This window comes from Lathamus discolor, chromosome 3 (genome assembly GCF_037157495.1).
Source record: "Lathamus discolor isolate bLatDis1 chromosome 3, bLatDis1.hap1, whole genome shotgun sequence".
Taxonomy (NCBI): domain Eukaryota; kingdom Metazoa; phylum Chordata; class Aves; order Psittaciformes; family Psittacidae; genus Lathamus; species Lathamus discolor.
In genome coordinates, this window is record NC_088886.1 from 109,077,987 (window position 1) to 109,096,834 (window position 18,848).

The 18,848-nt window shown below is 38.2% G+C and overlaps 1 protein-coding gene across 5 annotated transcripts in view; it reads left to right on the forward strand.

Annotated features, from left to right (window-relative positions):
* The window catches only part of PCDH15 (protocadherin related 15), a 464,553-nt gene that overhangs the window by 328,903 nt on the left and 116,802 nt on the right, over nt 1-18,848 (forward strand). For all 5 annotated transcript variants that reach the window (XM_065671106.1, XM_065671105.1, XM_065671103.1 and 2 more), the window contains 2 exons: nt 3,388-3,693; nt 4,834-5,058. In XM_065671106.1, the coding sequence (XP_065527178.1) occupies nt 3,388-3,693; nt 4,834-5,058 (531 nt within the window). The remainder of the gene's footprint in view (nt 1-3,387; nt 3,694-4,833; nt 5,059-18,848) is intronic.

Genomic DNA, 18,848 nt, shown 5'->3' on the forward strand with positions numbered 1-18,848 from the left:
CCTGGTGTTGACATCAGATGTGATGGGTGAAGAGCAAGTGATTGTCTTTGAAAATGTGGATTATCACTTGTGCTGCCCTCAAATTTGACAGCTTTGATTTATAATGGTGTGTCGGGGGAATTTGTTCTGCACATATCCTACACATACACACAGGATCAAATGTGTAGGGATTTGAAGCTAGGGTGAGACAGAGTCTGCACTGTGGGGAATAGAAAGAAATCTGGCGTATTTTGTGCTCAGTGCTTGCCTTGATGTTTTTTCTCCTACTGGACTTTACCTAATAGAAGAAATTTCTCTGGTGTAGCCCAGAGAAAAATAATATTTGAGATTTTTTATTTCATTGTTATAGCTGAAAGTAGACAAGGGAACTGGTTGTTGGAGAGACCCTAGAGCTCTACATCCTTTCAGACCTTCTAGCAGATGGATTTTGGGAGCATTTGGAGAAAATGCTGCCTAGAAAAGTCAGGAACAGGTGATGGCAGAGTCAAAACATCTCTTTATCTCATTTTGTAGTGTGCTGTTGCTCAGCTTGTGGAGCTTAGTCCTTTAAAGATCTACTCTATGTCTATTTCTGGAAAGGCTGACATAGCCTGGTTTGCCCATGAAGCCTGGATTCATACTTGTGATGTCTCTGTGCAGAAGCTCAGACAGAGCCAGGAGTGTTGTAATTCCAGGCCCCCCAAACTTGGTCTGAACTGAAGCAAGCCTGTGACTTGCTGGGGTTTTGCTGTCTGACTGAGGGCATATGGCTCAGAGATTAGTAGAGGAGCATGTAATGCATGTTATCTGGATTTCCAATGGTAGCAGTGTTTCAGATTACTTTTAGAGATACCTGTGGGGTTTTTGTTTGTTTGTTAACTCTGACTATTTAATATCAATTCAATTGCTGCAATAGGGTTTTGGCTTAAATTAGAGGCCAAGTACGAGGACTGATTTCTCACATGTGTTGGAGAATAAGTCTTATGAAGGTGAATAGTGCTGCTAGTGTCTTATCCAAAAGCTCTGCAACTTACTCTGTGTTTCCTACACTATTTCTTTTAGTGGGTCCGAGCGTCTGTTAATGTTTAGCTTAAACTTTTCCTGACTAGCTTTCTGGTAATTTTTGAGGATGTCATCTAGGAAGTCTTTCTGCCCCAAATCAGTTATTTCTATGGAGAATATAGAATTGCTTATAAACTAAGCAAATCAAACATTTGTTGAAAGATCACAGAATTATAGAAAGATGTGTGTTGGAAGGGACCTTAAAGATCCAGCCCCTCTAGACCTTCCACTTCCACCTCACCTTCCACTAGACCAGGTTGCTCAAAGACCCATCCAGTCTGGCCTTGAACACCTCCAGGGATGGGCATCCACAGCTTCTCTGGGCAGCCTGTGCCAGTGCCTCATCACCTTCACAGGGAAGAACTTCCTAACTGGGAAAAACTGGGGCTGTTCAGCCTGGAGAAGAGAATGCTGTGTGGAGACCTCATAGCAGCCTCCTAGTATCTGAAGGGAGCCTACAAGGATGCCAGAGAGGGACTTTTCACTAGGGACTGTAATGATAGGACAAGGGGGGTAATGGGTGTAAACTTAAACAGGGGAAGTTCAGGTTAGATACAAGGAAAAAAATATTTACTGTGAGGGTGGTGAGGCACTGGAACAGGTTGCCCGAAGAAGTGGTAAATGTTCCATCCCTAGCAGTGTTCAAGGCCAGGTTGGAAAGGGCCTTGGGCAACATGGTCTAGTGTGAGGTGTCCCTGCCCGTGGCAGGGGGGTTGGAACTGGATGATCCTAAGGTCCTTTCCAGCCCTAACCATTTCATGATTCTGTGATTCCATAATAATGTCTAATTTAAATCTACCCTCTTTCGGCTTAAAGCCATGTCGATTAAAGATGTTGATTAACAGGGTGTGTTATCCATAGACTGGTCATTATGAAGTTGTAGCCATTACTGCTTAGCACATTGATGTAGTGCAGGAGGAAAGCACAGTGAAAATTTTCTTATTAACAGTTCTAATTAGCTTTTAATTGATTTTGAGGAAGATAAATGGTTTCATTACAAAGTCTTATAATGAACACCTTCACTGGAATTAAACATTCATGGAAACTTCCTGACAGCTTTTCAGATAACAAAACATGAAAATCTCTTATGATCTTCTCAGGTGTCTGGAGCCTCATTTATAAAGTCAAATGAAAATACCTTGGTCACAGAACGCCCTTTGTGTAATTTACATAACCTTATTTATCAAGCAATAATTTAATTAAGAGGAGGAAAAATAACAGGTCAGCATTCAACCTATGTTAAGGGCCTGGAAGCTCTAGGAAAACTATGAATTTTTCCCATCCCTGTAAAGGCAGTTATGTAATAGCAAGAATTATTTGGCTGATACTGAAATTTTAAGTATCTCAGAAAAAAGATACCAAAAATCTAAATAGTTTTCTACTGCAATCATCTGCCTCTTCTGATTGAAGGGAATAAGAATGAGATGTGGTTACATTTAGTTTTAAAGAACATGATAAACTATAAAAAGTTTAGCTCTTCAGAGAGGAATAATTAACATATCATTAACAAACATGTTAAGTAAAAAAAAAAGTTTCTAACTATTAAGTAAAAAAAAAAGTTTCTAACTAATGTGTGCATTCTAGCTATCAGCTGACTGTGTCTATCTTTATCTAAGTATGTACTACATAATGGTCAGGGCAGCAGTGAAACACCTAAATCATAGAATCATAGACTAGTTAGGGTTGGAAAGGACCGTAAGATCATCAAGTTCCACCCCCCCTGCCATGGGCAGGGATACCCCACACTAGACCATGTTGCCCAAGTCTCCATCAAGCCTGGCCTTAAACACTGACAGGGATGGAGCATTCACAACTTCTTTGGGTAACCTGTTCCAGTGCCTCACCACCCTCACAGTGAAGAACTTTTGCCTTGTATCTAACTTGAACTTCCCCTGTTTAAGTTTAAACCCATTTCCCCTTCTCATATCACCACAGTCCCTGATGAAGAGGGATCAGTATAAAATAAAACTTCTCCTCAGACACTACCTAATACTGAAGATAATTTAGCATTAGAAGTATCTGAGGGCTTGATTTCTTAAGCATCTAGTTTGTCTTCATCTTAAGTGCACTGTTGTCCAAGGCTGAGCAACTAAATGTGTATTTTCTGCTGATGTCCAGTTGTGATACAGTAAACCTACCTTCTGTCACTGCAAATTAAGAAATTTATTTCTTTTAAAGCACCAAAGAGAGGCAAGCAGCCATGAACAAGAGATGCTGAATAGCAACACAAACATTACTATTCTGTAGAATATTACCCTAGCTTACCTTGCTACTCCCATGTAGGTATGCCCCTTGTAGGTATTTAAAATGTGTGGTAGAGCATGGTTCTTTTTTCTGTTTCTTTAGGCTACAGACCCAGATGCTGGTGTTAATGGTCAAGTTCATTACAGCTTGGCAAACTTCAACAATCTTTTCCGAATCACATCAAATGGTAGCATTTATACAGCAGTTAAACTGAACAGAGAAGTAAGGGACTACTATGAACTTATTGTTGAAGCAACAGATGGAGCTGTGGACCCCCGCCATTCAACACTAACTTTAGCAATCAAGGTACTGGATATCGATGACAACAGCCCTGTTTTTACCAATGCTTCCTACACTGTCTGTGTGCCAGAAAATCTGCCACCAGGCACTGTTTTCCTGCAAATAGAGGTAAGAAAGCATTATGGAGAGAAGATGTTTTGTAAATGTTCTGCAATGCTAAGCATGTTCTTATTTAAATAACTTGTCAGTGAGACTGCAGTAAGAGATTGCAAACCAAAGTGGGGAAAGTTATAACACTTAGACTGAAAAATGCATGATATTAGAGAGATACCTAAAAATACTTTGAAACTGAGGTTCATTTGGAAATAAGAGCAATTATTAAAAAACAAAGAAACAACAAAACTGACATTGCTATTGTAATTTCTTGGAATATTGTTTTACACATTTGAAGTGCCTTTGATATTTTTTGGAAGCTTATCACATTAATTCTACCTGTTTACATTAGTAGCAAGAGGGAGCCTTATCTCAACTGATTTAGACACTTAAGTCAAACGTAGATGTCTAACCTCATGTTAGTTCATGGAGATAAATATTTGCTTCCAGAAGCATTCCATCCAATACCAAGATCATCATCTAAGATAGCTAGGGTAAAGTCAAGTGAACGCTGGAGGTGTTGTCTTCTCTTCACTGACTAAACTCAGAGAAGTGAGAGTTGTTCAAGGAGGAGCAAGATCTCTAAAGACAAATGAAATTCACTTCTTGCAAGCAGTCTATGTCCTCCTGATGTTTTGGTCAGCATCCTTTAATGAGAAGAATCTGTCTGAAGACAATTTCAACAAGAATGGTTTTCTCTGAACCTGACTGCAGATAAACCTAGTATCAAATTACAACAAAAGCAATCACAATACTTCTTATCCTGATGAAAATTTAGATTCTTTTTCTAAATACTTGTATAAAATAAAAATATACATGCTGCCAGGTAGGGTGAGATAAAATATCTGCTTGGCCCAGCATCCTCTCCCTGGCAGTAGCTGAATTCAGATGCTCAGGGAAGAGAACAAGAACCGTCTGAACTTCCAGAATCCTTCCCAGAATATTGTGTTCATTTCCTTGCAATGGGTATCTCTGGATTTTACAACCTTAGCTTGATTTATCTTCCATGTGGTTGTATAATACTGTTAAATGCATCCAATATTATTAGGATAACATAACAAAACTAAAGTTGTTTGCAGTAGTTTGTTTTTTGTGTGTTTTTTAATCTAGTGGGGACTTTTTGTGAAAATTTTTTTTCTGTATGGCATGTTCTAGGCGAAGGACGTTGATCTTGGTTCTGATGTTAACTATCGAATACGAACACAGGAAGCACTACAGTATTTTGCACTGAACAAGTATACAGGCGAGTTATCGCTTTTGAAGTCCTTGGATTATGAATCATTCTCTGACACAGAAGCAACTTTCACCTTTCTTGTGGAAGCCTTCGATAGCAAGGGCACTATGCCACCTGGTCTTGCTACTGTCACAGTGAGAGTAAAGGTAAGAGGAATAACTTCTCAGTTGATAACATCCTCTTCTACTTGTTATGAAATACTTCATCAGCCATTACAGGTGACCTGAGGAAACAACAGAGCATGCTAGCAGTATGTCTGCCATCCTGCTTTTTTACTTGTGTGGAGCTACTTCCTTTTAATGCTGTCAACTTGTTCAGTTAAACATACACTTTATAATAGCTATAATTACTTTTCTATATGCCATTATGTAGTTAAATTTTGGATTACAGATTTATAAAGTACAAGAATACCTGACACATATATAAATATTTAGTTCTTTAGTATCCCTGAAAGGTTTAAATAAGTACCTAATGGAATTGTTTGCAAAAATGACACCATCACATTGCAGTTAAAGCTCTCATAAATTGTAATTTTATGAACCATTCAAGTGTATCGAGTGCTGAAGTGGCACACCATATCCTATATTTCAGACTCTGCTACTTGAAAATACAGAGCTGCAATGGAACAGACTTATTTAGTGGTCTTGCACAATGAATCGTTTTTATACAGTGAGTTACAGCATCACCTCTGGGTTTCAGTTATCTCAGCAGTAACATAGGGATAATGGTATTCTGTTTGGTAATGATCCACAAATGAAAAGCATTTGTAGCTGAAACATTAGCACTTACCCATCTTCATTTGATTGATGTACTCTTGTCCAAGAGGATAGGATATTTTACGTGCTCTAAATCATGCCTCCTTGCATTTACAAAGGTGCTGTTCTGGAGCCAGTCAGTCAAGTCCTTTTGTGCAGCTGTTTCGTTTTTGTTGACTTTGTCAGTGAAGAACTGTGAGCTGTGGAAGAGAAAAATGTTTAATTACTCGTATTTTAGCTAAGAGGCAAAAATTGTAGCAGGAACAAAAGCATAGCTTACAAATGTGAACTTCATATCTGGCAACTTCAGTTTAAATGTAAGTCTGTGGCACATATTTAGCATATATGAATCAGTCTTGGGTTCAGCTTACTGTGTATCTGCAGATGCTATGAATCGCCACATGATTTTGAGTAATTCTGTTTGTCAGTCTCTACTGAGCTCAGAATTATTTTAGGGACAGTAAATGTCTCCAATTACTATCTTCAATGACAGAGCAAGAAGGCTTCTACAAAACCTCTCTGCCTCTGCAAAATTTCTCAGCCTGAGATGCAGGTTACCTATTTCCTAATAGTCTGCACTCTTTACTGGCAGTTTCCAAGTCAATCAAAGGAAATATAGCTTTTGTCGTCATTCCCTGAGCCTTTTTGCTTACATTTTTTAAGGAGGAAGCTGCTCAAATCTGTTTTATTCCTAAAAGAAGCTTTTTCCCAGCACAGTGAATTTTTGAAAGAATTAATCATTTCTGTATGTTTGGGTGGTTTTGTTGGATTTTTTTTAAAGGTACTTATTTTCAAATAGAACTGTATTCAGAGAAACCACTGTAGTCTGCATCATAGGGCTGACCTAGCTGTATGATTGTGTGTTTGTATTGTATTCCTTAATGACAGGGTAAAGGGAAGCAGGACATTTCAACATGGTGGCCTTAGCATAACAGCAGCTTGTGCACTGTCAAAGGAGGTGATGTGGGAATAGGGAATTTAAGAAGTGGACTAGCAGAATCAAAAAATAGGTGTCTTGTTTTCCTGGAAACTCTTCCACACATGAGCAATAAAAAGGGAGCATGACTTGTTTGGAAAGGCAGTATGTGAGAGGCTGGAGTACAAGGCTGGAGCCAGAAGCAACAATTTCAGCAGTAAAAGGTGTTAAGCTGGGGACAGAACAAGGCCTGGAAGTAAGATCAAGCAGCTTGTGTTTCAAATGAGAAGGAAATTAAGTAAAAGAAATTAAGTGAGTATTGTCATAGTCAGTGTGACAGGCTGGTCAGTGGACATAATTAAATATTATATGTGTTGCTGAGAACAGAAGTATTTTGTGTGACAGTTGAGGAAATGGGAGAGGACTTGTGGAAAAAACATTTTGAATATCTCATTTTGTTGGGCAGATGTCATTACTGGGTAATATGTCAGATGGTAGAAATTCAGAACAAGGGATGTCTGGAATAGAAAGAGTGGTTTAATTTGAGCTTGTAGATGAGCTTTCCAGATAAAGAATTTACAAGGGCAGTAGAGGAAAAGGTTGAGGTTGAAATCAGAGCCTTGTGCTGTCTCTGGTGAGATGATAAGGATCTACAAGAGGACCTTTAATGTTTGATTCAAGACACAGAGCAGCAGAAGAAGGGTGCAGAGTCTTAGAAGCCAAGTGGGAACAAGAACAGCAGAAGTAAAAAGTGTGTTGCAATGCAGTTTGGTTTTGTTCTTAATGGAAAAGACTACTGTTCCCTTTGTTCTGAAGGGGGAGAGCTGACATGCCTTTGCTGGGGGTTAAAAGTCCCAACGAGCACAGAGAGGACAAGGCACTAAAGATCCCTTGAGGATAGAGGCTGCTTACACCTCGTATGGGGCCAACAGCACATTCTGCTAGCCTGATGGAAGGAACTGATTTCTGTCCAGCAGCTCAGTGAAGAAGTTTACAGGGCACCGAATCAGGCCCAAATTTTTGAATGCATGATGGCATAAACGATATGTGGTATGTAGTGGTCTAGAGCCTCATGCACAGTGTATTGCCTATTCCAATCCAGGCTTTTACTCCTCAGCAATCGTAGCAGTGGTCCAAGGTGCTGAATAGGGCATAGCTAAATGGATAACTCCTGGTGAGCGTGTTCACTGTTTCATTAGTCTCATTTATAATTATTTTGTTGACCAATTAAGATGTCTACAAAGGGAACCAAAGGAGTTCTAAAGCTCACAATTTCTGCCAGACCATCTGCCAAATTACAGCCTCTGTTCAGGGACAGGGTGCTCCTTCATGGGAATGTACATCTTTCTGCTATGGCTCTGAAGGAATTGTTATCTCCAATTCAGCCTGGTTTTTGCTCCTACTCTGGGACCAGGAAATGGATGTGTCTATTTCTTCCTAGTAGTAAATGTTCTTTCACTTTATTTAGAAGATGGTATTAATTATTTTAATACAGTGTATGTGACCCCAAATAGAAAATAAACCAATTGAAGGTACACTGTAGGCCCTAGCATAACAGCTGTTCAGTCTTTTTAATCACACAAAATTGAGCTAGAGAAACCTGGAAGCAAGCATTAAGGCAATAGTGGGTCCAAGCAGGGAATTCTTGTAACCCATTAGGGATTCAGTCCCTATAATCCTCAGAGCATTATTTGTATTATCACAGACATCTCAAAGTGCTTCTGGGCTTATGCTGCTCTGTTAACATTTGTCATTTTTCACAGTCCGGCTCTTAACCAAAAGCATTGTAATTTTTACTGTGTAATAGGATTCCGTTAACCAGCTATGGACAGAATCTGATGGTGTCATGTATCATTTATGTGATATAAAACTGAATGAGCAGCAGTGCAGTATACCCATAATCACACTGATATTTGTGGCTAGGAGGAGAGTAGATACGCACAGTGATTTTCTTTAGACTCTCACTTTCAGCCTTTGGCATGACAAGTAACAAATAGTTTGTATTAACCTTTCTTGAACTTGGTCAGAAGTCAGATTATATAGCAGAATGCTCACTGTAGAAAAGAATAACTTAATCTGTTACGTGCTTGTCAGTATTGAAATACATTATTAGCCTCTGCTGCAGCCACATGGCTCTTTACATTGTATGGGTGCCTTATGAACTCTCTTGTCAAAGAAAGCAAAAGGTAAATTAATGAATTGTTGCATCCTTTCTAGTATTACTAAGGAGGAATGGTATAAGTGGCATTTTATTTCTTCTCTCCAGAAAGATGCACACCACCTCAAGCAGACTGAGATTATTTTTTTTCCTCAGCTTTCAGATTCCTTTTGCTGTTTTTATAACTTTTCACCTTAGCCTGAAAGTAGTAATGAGTCATCTTGTCTTGGCATGACATGGGAGATCGCACAAGTGTTCATCCAGAATAATCAATGATTGTAATCTGATCTGTAGGAGAGAAAACAAAACTTTTTTTATCTGTTGCATTTGTTTTGGGTTTTTTTTAATACATATATATATAATTATACAGGTTAGACAGCAAATTTTATCAATCTCGACAATGTAGTTTAAGGGATAAAAACGTTAGCAACTCCAAGAAACTATTTGTATGCTATTTTTCAGTGGTTTGTCACTGTCGAGGCATATTTTCTCTCACCATGAGAATGGCAGAGATTTGCATTCAGTCTGTGTCTGAGAGGGCTGAAATGTTTGCTAAGAATGCCTGTAGTGCATATTGCAGTATATGCACTGGGAAATACAAATGTTTCCCAGTATTGGAAGAAGGAAAATCATTGCTGTTCAAATGATGCACTTATGATTCAGCATTTGGAAACAATTACTGTGGTAATAGAGCTTCTTAACAAAAACAGGACTAACCTTTTTCCAGTTTGTATGCTGTTAAATGAGTAATGTGTTCCTAAATGCATATGATAAGAATTTCTGTATCATGGGGCCTGCCTGTAAGGTATTTGAATATTTTTTTATTATTATTATTATTACCAGCATTATTTTGCATTACTTTGTCTGTTTCATGATTTTTATAATTGCTTTTTCTCCTTGTTCTGGGATTGGTTTTCTTTCTAATTTTTCATGAGAGTGTATACTGTAATGAAGCCATAATCTCTGGCTGATGATTCAAAGAAATTAGAATAAATAAAAATGGATTTATATGTTTCCAGCAATGCCATGTTACAAGTGCCAAGCAAGCAAGTATTTCATATAATTCCTACTGTGGCTTAATCCCAGTGGACTGTTATAAACATTACACAATGAATTTCCAGGAAATTAGGAAAACTGACTATAGCCATGAACATCAATAAACATATTGCTATTATCAGAGAGTACACAAACTGCAACTGTCAAACTAGATTTTCAAAAGAAATATGCCACTAAGAAGTCTTCATATGCATTAGATCATGCATTATGTGCATTGATAGGTACTTATTGTTGAGATGAATTTGAAATGTGTAACAGCTAAATCTTTGTCATGGTTGCTCTGAATGATCCTTCATCAGCATGATAATTCTTGCAGTCCTGCATATTCAAGTTGGAAGAAAATGGCTTTTTCTTGGTTGTCATTATGCTGTAGCAGTGCAGGGCTCCAATCTGCTCACAGAAGGAAGCTCACTTTGTTTCTCTGACAACCTAAAGCTTGAATCAGAACAAGGAGAAATATAACTTGTTTACTTTTCTAGGGTGGGAGGGTTAGCTGCATGTTTGTGGATGAATTGCTCTTTCAAACCGAATAGACCCAACAGCAAAGCAAAGTAATCAAGATGTGTTGGAGAAAGTATGGAAGGACCCAGCATTTGAAACAACTGGAATAAAATTTTACAGCAGGACCCTCTCCTCTTGCAGAGTATGTTTACTGTACTGCTGCAGAGTGCTGGGGAGTGAGTGGCTTTAGTCTGTAAAACACTTAAATTGTCACCAGGAAAGAATGGGAGAAGAGTGATCTACAGGTTGTCATTAGGGAGAAGGGGGTATATTTTGATTCAAATCCTGCTCCACCAGATGTTAAAATCTATGTGTAGCTGCCACTACTTTCACTTCCTGCAGTTATTTACTAGAAATTCAGTCAAGTCTTGTTTCTAATGAGTAGCTGGGCAGTAATACATCATTGCTTTATTATGGCAGGATTTCATGTTAAGGCGAGACTTAATTACAATAATAATGAAGATTTTCTGGCAGAAATTATGCAGGTAATGAAGGATACATGGAAGATAACCCATTAGTGAATCGGTTAAGGTTGAAAAACATCATCCGTTTCTAATATTTCTAAAATCAAATTTATGGGTTTTCATTAAACTTATATCCATGAAGTTAATCCTTCCTCTCTAACATGCAGTCTAAAACATTTCCCATTTAAAGAGTAACAGAGCAGTCCAGAACAGCAGTTGCATATAACTTACACGAAGATTTGAAAAACTAGCTGTATTGCCTCCAAAATGTAACTGTTTATTTATCTGTTTACTAGTGTCATTATTGATGTAAAAGGCATGGTGTAGGACTATGGTGCCAGTAAGCAGATCTAGTTTTTGTTTTTTTTAATATCAATGTATCTGTTCAATCATCTGCTAGCCATTTATTGCCTCATGTATTCCACTATGAATGTTATCCCTTAATTTCCATTATGAGCTACTTTAGGGCTTACTGAACACTAAACATGAAAGAGAGGCAATTATACCGTGTTAACAAGCCTCTGGTTTTTATAGCTTCAGACAAAGAACCATGTGTAAAGAAGTGCTGCACCCAATTACAGAAAAAATTCAAAGTGCCACCTCATACGGTTTGTCATAGTATTTTGTCAGCATCGTCACAAAGATTTTGAACTTGCTGCTCAAAGCTACTCAGCATTGCTTGATTCTCTAACCTCAGTCCTAAATTAGTCACTGTGGTCAATATATAAATTAAACGATATTTCAAATACTTGCAGTAAACTTAGGAGTAGTTTTTGGGTCGTGGCTTACTTCAGTGGACTTAATGTAGATGTAAAATTGAAACAATTTTCTAGTAAAGGGATTACAGATGAATAACATTTTGGTTTTCTTTCAGAAAAATTAACTGACTTGAAAGAGAATGGTTTTCTAAAGTCACAGCTCAAATTTTTGGTTCCTTCTATGGTGAGTCTGTGACTCCAAATCCAGAGACTTTGTTTTAGAAGAGCATTAAAAAAGCTTTAAAACTTATTTTTAGATTATCATGTAATTTAAGATCACTATGACATTAAAGCATATGAAATTTTCATTTTAATATTTAGTATTAAATTAGTACATTTGTACTGTTCTGAATAAGGTTGATTAGCATCATATTGAAAGGCTTTGGAACTTACTAAGATTAATAATAGGAATGTAATCAAATGAGGATTTACAGAAATTGAGAAATTGGAGAAAGAATCAAGGGCATTAGATGGCTATTACCAGGTAGCATGGATCAGAGGAATGGATGGTAAGACAGTACAGCACTTACAGATTCTGTAGCTGAAATGTAATGATGGTAGCAAAGTTGTCACCCTGTGCTAACATCAATGAGTGTCATGCTGGAAAGGTTTCCGCCGAGGGATAACCTGCACTTGGCATTTCCTTTAAAGCTAAGCAGAGGTTTATGAACCCATTGTGAAGCATAAATGCATCAAAATGAAAGCACTTTCTCATTTGGGCCCAAAAAGCATTTTGGTGAAAGGCAAGGTCAGGCCTTGTGGCAGAGGTCAAAGATTCTTTGGTTCCTTGGCTACTTGTTAAAAAGGGTTCTATTCCCACTTCCCTATTTTTTTTCATGAACTGGTTGTAAACAGATGAAGAAATTGGAAATTACTGTGAGAGATTAATGTGAGCAAGGCTGCTCCCCAGAGAGGGATGAGCCAGGGGCTTAATGACTCAGTGTGGTCAGTTCCTTCCTCAACCGGGTACAGTCCCCCTGTGAATGGAGCCAGGCAGGTAGATCAACAGCCTCCACCAATAGCCCCAGACATGGTGAGGGCATAAACCCCATCTGGGGTCTGTCCAGGGAATCCAGCCAGGAGTAAAAAGGGATGGGGTCAGAAGCAGAGTTGAAGACTGGTATCCAACAGAATAACTGGAGCAAGAGTCAGGGCCCCAGCTGGGCTGAAATGGGGTCCTGGGCCCAAGGGCAGGGGTGTTGAGGGGGGCCTAGGTGAGGTTAGTCCAGACTATGGATGTCCTTAGGGTCTGTGATATCTTCTGACCTTTTTTTTTTTTTTTTAACTCTGCTGATTTAACAATAAAATATCTTGGATTATTGATTTATGTATTTATTTATTGTAATAAGGTATTCAGTGACATTTTTCTATGGTTAAAGGATACAGAAGAGGAATAACGATTTTCAAATACAGTGATACTAAAACACCCCTTTCCTTTCTGTAGAAGAGAGTTTCATGGATATGCAAAGGAATGTTAAATGTGCTCTTGGAAGTCCCCAAACATCAGGGGATTAATAACACTTGGAGGCAGCTCAGATGGGAAGCCACCAGCTCCGGTAATGTGCACATAGACTTAAGTGGCAGATGTTTGAAACAAAATGACAGCAGAAAATTACAGATACCTATCTGTAGCTGTATAAAAAGACTGGGAAGGTTTGAAAACTTCAGTGTGTGACATGCTATGCTTTGAAGTAAACCTTCTTTCTTTCTCCCTTTGTGGGATTATGTTATGTACATTTAATACTATTGGAAGGAGGGATCACTTAAAAAATGCATTTTTTTCCTCATATTTATTACGCTTGTCATAAAAGCCAGCAGAATGCAAAAGAGGCTTTAAATGCATAACATGCATTTATTAGCTCAGATACCATTCAGTCATGCTGGTTTTTTATAGCAAGAGAATGTTGATTTCTAATTAGATATAGTTGACTGGAAACCTTGGTATCAGCAGGTATAGTCCTGAAGCGGTAAGAAAAACACATGGATATACTTCAAACTCTTTATATAAGTATTTACAAACAAAGACAATGTAACATTCATTTTTAACAAAAATGAGTGATTTCTTTCAACAGGTCAGAAATAGGAGAGTAAAACATTTCCTTGGACTTTTAGAATCTTTATGATAAGATGCTTTCTGCTTAACTGTTGAGGATAGAGGCAAGAAGAAAGGGAAGCCTTGTGCAAAATTGTTTTTGTAATGCAGGCTCCCCAGGTAGTCACCTCTGCACACATACTGTTTATAATGGTAAAAATCATCCAAGCAGTGTTGATTCTTTTAGTGGTCTAGATAAGTCAACAGAATATGTGATTTTGGTGTTCTTGGACAGGAACTTTTCCTTCTGAAACTGTTCAGCAGATTAATAATTAGATTTTGCTGTCAGAGATTTACAGCTATTTTAATAAATAATCAATATTGCTTATAGTTGGGTCACAACCTACCAAAAAAAAATATAAATGGAGGTGGGGGAATTTTAAAATCAGACTGATTTTATCAGCTGCAAAAAACACCCAAAACCTCGATGACTAGATGTGAAACAGTATAACCCCATTTTCGTAAGAAGGAAGTTGTGAGAGGGTAAAATGCGTTTATTTTTGTGGGTGCTGGTGGAAGAGAGTCTTCACTCCCATTTGGTAGAGCTGCCCTCTAGTGCACTGAAGGCTAAAGACAGCAATTTTTGCAGTGCAGTGGCAGGGCTACCTTTGTAGGATAAAAGGCATTTGCACAAATTATTGTGCCTGAAATAGATACAGATATGTATACATAAGTATATGTATATACGTGCAAATATATATTAAATGTATTAGAGTGTCATCTGGAGTTGCTTCTGTTTGTGTGGAGATAGCTGATGAAAAAATATCTCATGGTTTTATGCTTTATTTTTCTTTTACAAAACCAGATCTCTAACAAAAAAACATTAAAAAAATAAATACCATTCTTTAGAATGTCTTTAGGTTAGTGGTAATAATAAAATCAGGCAAGTCTGCACTGGTACTAATGTTGCATGTTATTAATTGACACATGGTAACAGCTGCGAGCTGCAGCTGTAGTTCACTAGAGTGAGAAGGAGCCATACCCTTAGCTCATCACAACTGCCTTGCTCTCAGCAACCGGCAGGAAGGAGCTGTAATCCCAGCGTATCCGGCTCCTTCCTTCAGGTATGATTTTCCTAATACCCTGGAACTACCATAGCAACTCTTGGTGTAGGTGACCTTCCCAGTCTTTGCTGTTCAGGTTATGTTTTTGAAGTGTGGGATTTTATTTTCATATGCACATCTTGATCCTTTGGGAAGTGGATCTGCAGAATCCACTGCAAAGTCATAGAGGAGCACTGGCTCCAGTTTGTGATAAAGACTGTCATAAATCCTAATGACTTCAGGATGCAGGAGCTGGCAAACTGCTCCTCTGCTTGCTGCCTGTGAGTACACAGATCTGTGCTGTCTGTGCTGTGCTGCACATACAGGACTCACAGCACTGTGTGCACTTCAATGGAATTTAAGGGGCAGTGATGGTGCAAGGAAGAAGGCAGATATTTGAATCCAAGTTGTGCATTTCCCAAGTTAGTGAATGAGGAGGAAGAAGGGATTATTTCACCCAGGTGTTAAATGCTTATATTCTCAATTTAGTGGAGTACAAGTATTAAAGGTCTCTTGGTGTCCCCATAAATCAAAAATACATTAATGTCTCTGAACTCCATTTAATTTTACAAGTTAATTTTATGCTGGGAACACTGTACTGCAGGTATTTTTCTTCTGCTGTAGTTGTGTATTGCCCTCTCATGTTGGCAGTCACCACCTGTCTTGAAGCACCTAGTTTAGCATTAGTGCATTACAGCTAGTGAGTGTCTTAATGATTTTTAAATTACATATTGATTCCTCTTTAATGCCTTTACTCCCCCATGCTTTGTTTCTCCTCATTGACATTCCTACATGACTTAGTTCACCAATAGTTTTGTTCAGCATTTTCATAATCTCTGCAGACAGGTCAATATTTGTTTCCTGCAAGCCTTTTGCTAAACAGCAACTTTTTAAATCCTGTGAATGAGATGTGCCTTGGTCGGAGGGAAAGGAAGTCGGTCAGGAAGTGGGATCGTTCATATGTTAAGGGTGAGGTCTGAGTTAACAAAATGCTTTGAAAGTACTAATGTGAATTCTCAAGAACAATAGTATTTGAGCATCACCACCATACTGTGCTTTCTTCATGCTTAATTCTTGATCTTTGTGCAAGTGAAGGATGTAAGGATGTGTCCTGTTCTGCTTTTATGTGCTGCCTAGTATGAGCAATGTGAAATAAAATGGAACAAAAAGGCGTAGATAAAGATCATCTATGACAGGGAGAAAGCTTTGGAGTTTTTATGCTTTGACTTTCACTCTGTTATGTAAACAATGATGTATGAAAAGATAATAAATCTGCAGCTAGATGAGCAGTGACAAAGGCTGTTTTGTATTTATAAATATATGGCTACTATTACCTTACTGTCAAAATACACAGCCCAAGTACTTTAAAGTGAGATATACAGATAATTCATTACCTATATTTTCCATTCACATATTTTTTATGTGTGTCTGATAGTTAATAGCAGCCTGGATTTATGTGACTGAAGCAATGAACTATGAACAGTTGTAACATGCTGCGTTCTGGCCACAAGAGCATGTGTAAGATTATGCCCCAGATTTAAAAGGTGATTACATTACTTCTTACTACCACTTTGAGGAAGTTTACTACCCTATTCCTAACCTGTTGTTAGGGATTGCACTCATACAATGCACCCATTTCTATGCAAAGTCAGGTTTAGTGGTGTTTCAGCAGAATCCATCAGATATATAGAGTAATCTTCAATTGTTTAGCTGTGCAAAACCCAGATCTGTGCCTTTGGTCTCCAGCAATAACATAACCCCAGTACTTTCTCTAAATGTTATCTTCTTGCCCAAAGTCCCCCTGTGATAAAAATCTGAAAACAGCATCTGCATCTGTCAGGGAATGCTGAACAGTACTCGCTGTTAAGTCCACTTCAATTAACCGAATTGCACTGGGGACCTTGGCTACAGAGGCACAAGTTTTGGGGGTAGGATGGAGTGGATCATGCCTGTGATCTCTTGAGCTATTCATGGAAAATGCATATGCATTCTTTCTGTGCTCTAACAGAATCAGCTCTAGACTGTATTCTGTCCTTGATGGTCATGATTTTTTCTAGAAAATCAGTAGTTCTTTTTGTGACTGTTTTGGTACTTTTAAGTACCCATAATATGTGAAGAGAAATTATACCAGTTGAAGGAGATAATTAATAATATATTAATTTCTACAAAATGTGTCTAACAAAATCTCTACTTCCTTTATTGGAAATTGTCCAGGAGAGTCATTTCTTCCTCCCATCTCTGAACCAAGACTTTGGCTAGAAAAAGAAAGCATTACCAAAAAAAAAAACCCAACAAACAAAACACCCCCCCCCCCAAAAAAAAACCCAAAAGGCCAACCCTAATTTCCATGCCACCTGCATGCTTTGTGTGTTAAACCATCCTCTTTCTGCTTCTAGCAGTTATTGACCATAGACATTTGTGATGGGTACATGAGAGTTGATCACCTGTCCATAATGACAGCCTTGCTCTCTCTGAAGTGCACTTACTGCAGCTGTGCAATGAGAAGACCTGTGGTGATTCTTATGGGGAACTTTAATTTTGTTAAAAGTGGAAACACTTAAACTTGAGCTCTGCTATAAAAAAAAAATGTGTCTGGTTTAGGATTCAGGAAGCGATGAGCCTGGAAGCAAAGCACATGGAGCTGTTCTGTCTAGTTACTACTGAAACAATTGGTGGCTATTCATTCAGCTCAGCTAAAATTTATGAGGCACAATCATACATAAAGCTTGTCTTAGAGAAAAGGTAAGTTAGGGAGGCAGAGGACTTTCTGTGTCCTACTCGATGCCTTGCTTTGTATTCCTGTGTATTTTGTACTGATCCATATATCTTGAAAAGTAGGTGTGCTAGGTGGGATGTCTCAGTCATTTTCTATAGCTAAGGATATAGTTTACCATCTTTAAACAGGACTATGCTTTCCAATACCTAAGTCATGGATTTTCAAGTGCTAAGAGCACTTAGATATATTCAGAAGATAACAAAAGCATCATATGGTGATTCTCCCTGCTCCCCACTGAGCAAACAGCAGAGAATTCTTTTGCTGCTACACCAAAGAAAAAAAGACCACGTATGGCTCTGGATCTGCAGGTGCACAGGAAGAGATGGATTCAAAATAAACTAATAAATACATGTAAAAGGCTGGGTTGTTTCAGAAACTTTGGCTGCATTATTGTAGTGATCATTGGGATCATGGGAAGCAAAAACTGGGGAAAAAAAAAAAAAAACAAAACCCAGGGGGTCATTACCCCCAGGATAGAGAATTTATGTGAAAGGACAAGTGTCTTCTCTGTCTATATGCACTTTAAAAAGGTTGTGTGTCCCACTGGAAACCTTTCAAGGTCTATGAACCAAAGTAGTTTCAAACACATCTATTTACACTGTTGTAAGACCTATGCATATAGTGTTGTATCACATTTCTCCTATCATACTAGAGATGATTTTTGATGTTCCACTGATAACTGCATAGGATTTCTGTACTCATAACTCCTGGGTGTCTGCTTCAAATAATGTAGTTTCCCATTTTTTCTTTGTGGTAGAATGGCTGTGAATGGAATCTTACAATGTGAGATTTCTGTATGATGTTGGTTTCTCTGCCAGAGTGAAATACTGCTCTGGAGTGCAGCTTCTGTGAGCAAAGTGGAACAAAGGGTAGCTTCTTTTACAAGCACAATGCCACTTTGAAGAGTGATGAGAAACATGGTTATTTATGTAATTAGTCTCAGCTGAAGTAAATTACTTTCTTGCAAACAGGTCAAGAAAATGAGATGATAAGATTCAGTGCCTGTTATTCCGTGCAGAAATGCTAATCTGTTAGAATTTGAATGTTTTTCCAAAATGTTTTCATCTGAATTCTCTCCTAGTTTGAATTGCCTGGTAATCACTTTTAATTTGATGATCCAGTTGTCTCTTTGAAAATCTGAAAATGAGAGAAAAAGCATTTCCAGTGCCTTGAAGACTTGAATAGCAGACATTTCAGCAGAACACAATGCATTAATTATTCAGGCATTCACTGAACACTCATGGACATGTTACAGCCATTCTTCTTCATATATAGATGTTTATTATACTGTTGTTTTCTCTGATGAGGTATGGATGAGTGTTTTAAATGATTGTGTAATATGGTGCGCTAGCCAGTATCATTATATTGCATTTGCAGCATGAAGAGCTGTGACAACAAGTAGAGACATTGTTGTATG